We start from the raw sequence: 3,883 nt of genomic DNA, 5'->3' as shown, positions 1-3,883 counted from the left end.
TAGGAGTAGCACTCATTTACACAGGCCTCAACTGGGTGCCAAATGTAAAGCGTCTTAAGATTTGGGCAGTGCATCCAGCCACTCTTAAACACTGGTCAGATTCCTTCTGAATGCTCTTTTCTAAGAGCTCCTTTCAAATAAAGATGTCCCCATACCTATTCTTAATCACCGTGTTCCAGGTATGCCCGGACACGTTTGGACATACACTGGAAGTTTGTGACAATAAGACACGTTCAGAGAAGATACAGGGCCTGATTCCCATTTACACTATGGCCATTTACACCCCAGCAACATAATGGAGCTTAGTGTAAATGAGAATGAGGCTCATAGAAAGGAAATTAGTTAAGCAGATCCACCTTTAACTATACCTTTTATGACAACATCATTATTTACATTACAGTAACTTGTAGAGACTGCGACCAGATTGGGACCCTGTGGTGTTAGATGCTGTACAAACGTGTAGTAAGAGACAATCATCACCCCAAAGAACCTACAACATAAGGACTCAATCCTGCAAATGCTTAAACTCAAGGTTTGCTTTAAGCACATGAATAGTATCATAAGCTTGTGCTTAACTTTATTGAAGTCTAAGTCTTTGCAGGATCAGAGACTGAAGATTAAGACCAGACACAACAAGTGCACGTGTAACAAACCAATGGCAGGGGTAAGAAAGGGAGGGATGGGTTGACAGAGTAATACAAACAAAATGTAACACAAAAACCTTCTTGACCTAGTCACTTCATGCACATTTAAAAATTCATAAGCAAACCAAGAACTTCACAAACTATGCTAGCTAGGTCGGTCAGTTTGGATGAGTGGAAAAGAATTAGTTGGAGTCTGAATGGGAGAGAGAGGATGAATCATATGGTATAAAGCAGTTCACATATTTGTGTGTTAACATTCAGAAACACCCTGAAGAAGCCCCATCCTTTTTTCCCACTTTAAATCCCTCGTTCTCTGTTCCCTTTCCCAGGTGAAAAGCCATACAAGTGCACCTGGGAGGGATGCACGTGGAAGTTTGCTCGTTCTGATGAACTAACGCGACATTTCCGTAAACATACCGGAATCAAACCCTTCCAGTGCCCGGACTGTGACCGTAGTTTCTCACGCTCGGACCATCTTGCTCTCCACAGGAAACGCCATATGCTAGTCTGAATGTCTCTTGTCCCTCAGCTGCCCATCACACTTTCTTTTTTACATGTGCATTTTAATTTGGATTCAGCTGGTCTGAATCTCTGCGCTTACACAATTAAAAGCTTCCATATGGTCAGTAATAGATGTTATCTAACCCTGCTATGTCCTTGCCACGGGTCAGACCTAAAGAATGTGAACATTTTTTTTTCTAGGGATGCTAAGCAAACCCTTCCTGCAGACAGTATGTGTAATGTATTCCTTTGTGAATAAGGGAATTTGTAAACTAGCAACTTCGTTGGTTTTGCCATATAATCAGCCAGCATAAATTGATCAACTAGTAAATGTTATAGAATATCCAGTCCTTGCCAGAGACTTTATTTACGAGCCCTGCAAAGGATACACTCTCCTTTTATGCTCAACAGTGCAATGAATGGACTTTCCAACATTGCTGGTTACAGCAGCATGTTTAAAGCAACACTTTTAGAAAGACACCTTCTCACTGTAGAAATCCCCTCTGCCAAGACAGTGAATGACACTGTAATAACTAACTAAGCAAAGTACTCTCTTTACATCATGAAAGATTAAGTGATAGCTGATCTGGACTAAATGAATAATAATATTTGAAGAAGCATCAGCAGAAATTGGTGTATACACATGATTGTGCCTCTAAACCAACATCACCTATCTTTTGTATTATACTGTAGTACATGAGCTTGTGTTTATTGCATGATGCCTCGGTAGATTCCTTAAGTGTGTGATTCCTGTGTGACACTATCTCTGTTTTGTGTGCAGCCGTATAGGTGGAACACATGGTACTCCTATGACATGACATGAAATGATTTTCACAGAGACCTACCATACCTCATTTCAGGGGTAAAGATGTATCCCTCGATAATCACTCCCCTGTGTTTCCTGTTCTTTAAAAACTTCATCATACCTCAAAAGCAGCAGTTATCATATCAAAATGCTCAAAACTGTACCACTGGTGGAAGCGAGTGCCAATTTGATACACTACAGTATTTAAATTTTAGTTCACAAGATTTTTTTTGATGGCAAAAGGCTAAATGGCATCCAATAGGAAGCACTTCCTGTGAGAAATGGAGTTGTGTAAATGTCTCAAATGAAGAGAGTAGGCTTGATAAGCCATTTAATGGCTCTGTGATTTGATTTGTGGCTCTGTTGGTTTCTTGATGCTAGGTGGACCAAGAGATCCCATGGATGTGCTTGTTGTATTAACAAATTGAGTCAGAAAGGTTCAACTCCCAGTTTCAGTTAACAAAATAAAATAAATACCCAAGTAAAACAACCTCAAGTTTGGTGCTAAATCTGTTCCAGAACTTTGGAGGTGTTAACTGCATTAAAAGGGAGGTTCCTGCATTTATTGTTGGCTGCTTTTGTGACACCACAAGGAAACAAGATGTATTTGTCTAGACTGTTATGTCCCACAACGTTTTTTGTTCAGTTCATTATGCAAATTAGGTATAGTTCATGCAATATGAAAATGTCATAGTCAAATTTTCACCTCATGGAAAAACCCACTGGAAAGGAAAATATCTGCATGCTGCCCTCTATGGAAAGGAATTTGAGACCCTGTGACGCAGGAAGTGTTCATAACCTTAAACACTGGACACCTGGAAAATCCTGCATATCCAAGAGTTGCTGTGCCAGTTTACTCTCTTGGCAGTGTGGTTACATCTACCTGACATCCACAGCTGCTCCCCTCTGTCAGCAAAACTGGCAGGAAGGGGAGCGTCTCTAGTAGTATAACTATAGGCCAATGTATAGACATTTGGGAGGGTAAAGAATAAATGTATACCTTACAGCTGTCTGAACTTTAATGCCAAGTGTCAGAGTAATGGGATATTTTCACTTATTGTACAGAAAAGTGTAAAGGGTGCTTCTGACATAAAATATGAAGTATTTTCCCTGCTCTAAAATTAACATTCATATACTAACGTATGGAACTGGACATCCATTTATCTAAGGCAGCGGTTCTCAACCAGGGGCCTGGGGCCCCCTGGGGGTCCATGAGCAGGTTTCAGGGGTTCCCCCAAGCAGGGCATTAGACTCGCTGGGGCCCAGGTCAGAAAGCTGAAGCCCCACTGCATGGGGCTGAAGCCCGACACCTTAATCCCCACCACCCGGGGCTGAAGCCAAAGCCAGCTTCACGGGGGTCCCAGGCAATTGCCCTGCTTGCTACCCCCTAACGCAGGCCCTGGCTTTTATATGCAGAAAACCAGGTGTGCCACAGGTGGGCTGTGGAGTTTTTATAGCATGTTGGTGGGGACTCAGAAAGAAAGAAGTTGAGAGCCCCTGGTCTAAGGAATCTCTTACCCTTTTGCAATGCTGTGGTGTTACACAGTCAAAACATACAGTGAGGAATGAGAATTTTCATACCATATCTCCCAGCACTTGGAAGTTTTGTGTAAGGGATCTGAACCACATTCTGCTGTCCTACACCACTATAAGTCTGGAGTAACTTCCCTGGAATCAGTTGAAGCTATGCCAGATTTATAGTTGTGTAACTGGATAGAAATGTAATTACAGGTAAATTTTCTCAGCCTTCTGTTGATACATGGCTCTGTCACTAACATGAAAAAACTTCCTGGAAAGAGAACTAGCATAGACTAGCACCAATTTTTTTTTAAAGTTCCAGTAACATCACAGAATCAAAATTGATATCAAAATTAAGCTCTAGTTATTTACAGCTAGCTATTCCATACATGAAGAACTCATTGACTTTAATAGG

The 3,883-nt window shown here is 41.3% G+C and overlaps 1 protein-coding gene across 2 annotated transcripts in view; it reads left to right on the top strand.

The window, feature by feature from the left end:
- The window catches only part of KLF3 (Kruppel like factor 3), a 32,690-nt gene extending 29,498 nt beyond the window's left edge, over positions 1-3,192 (top strand). For both annotated transcript variants that reach the window (XM_026647986.2, XM_026647987.2), the window contains one exon: positions 974-3,192. In XM_026647986.2, coding sequence (XP_026503771.1) covers positions 974-1,155 — 182 coding nt within the window. In that variant the 3' untranslated portion in view covers positions 1,156-3,192. The remainder of the gene's footprint in view (positions 1-973) is intronic.
- Positions 3,193-3,883: the final 691 nt, after the last annotated feature.

This window comes from Terrapene carolina, unplaced genomic scaffold (assembly GCF_002925995.2).
Source record: "Terrapene carolina triunguis isolate 2854851 unplaced genomic scaffold, T_m_triunguis-2.0 Scaffold66, whole genome shotgun sequence".
Lineage (NCBI taxonomy): Eukaryota > Metazoa > Chordata > Testudines > Emydidae > Terrapene > Terrapene triunguis.
This window is presented reverse-complemented; position numbering and strand designations above follow the sequence as displayed.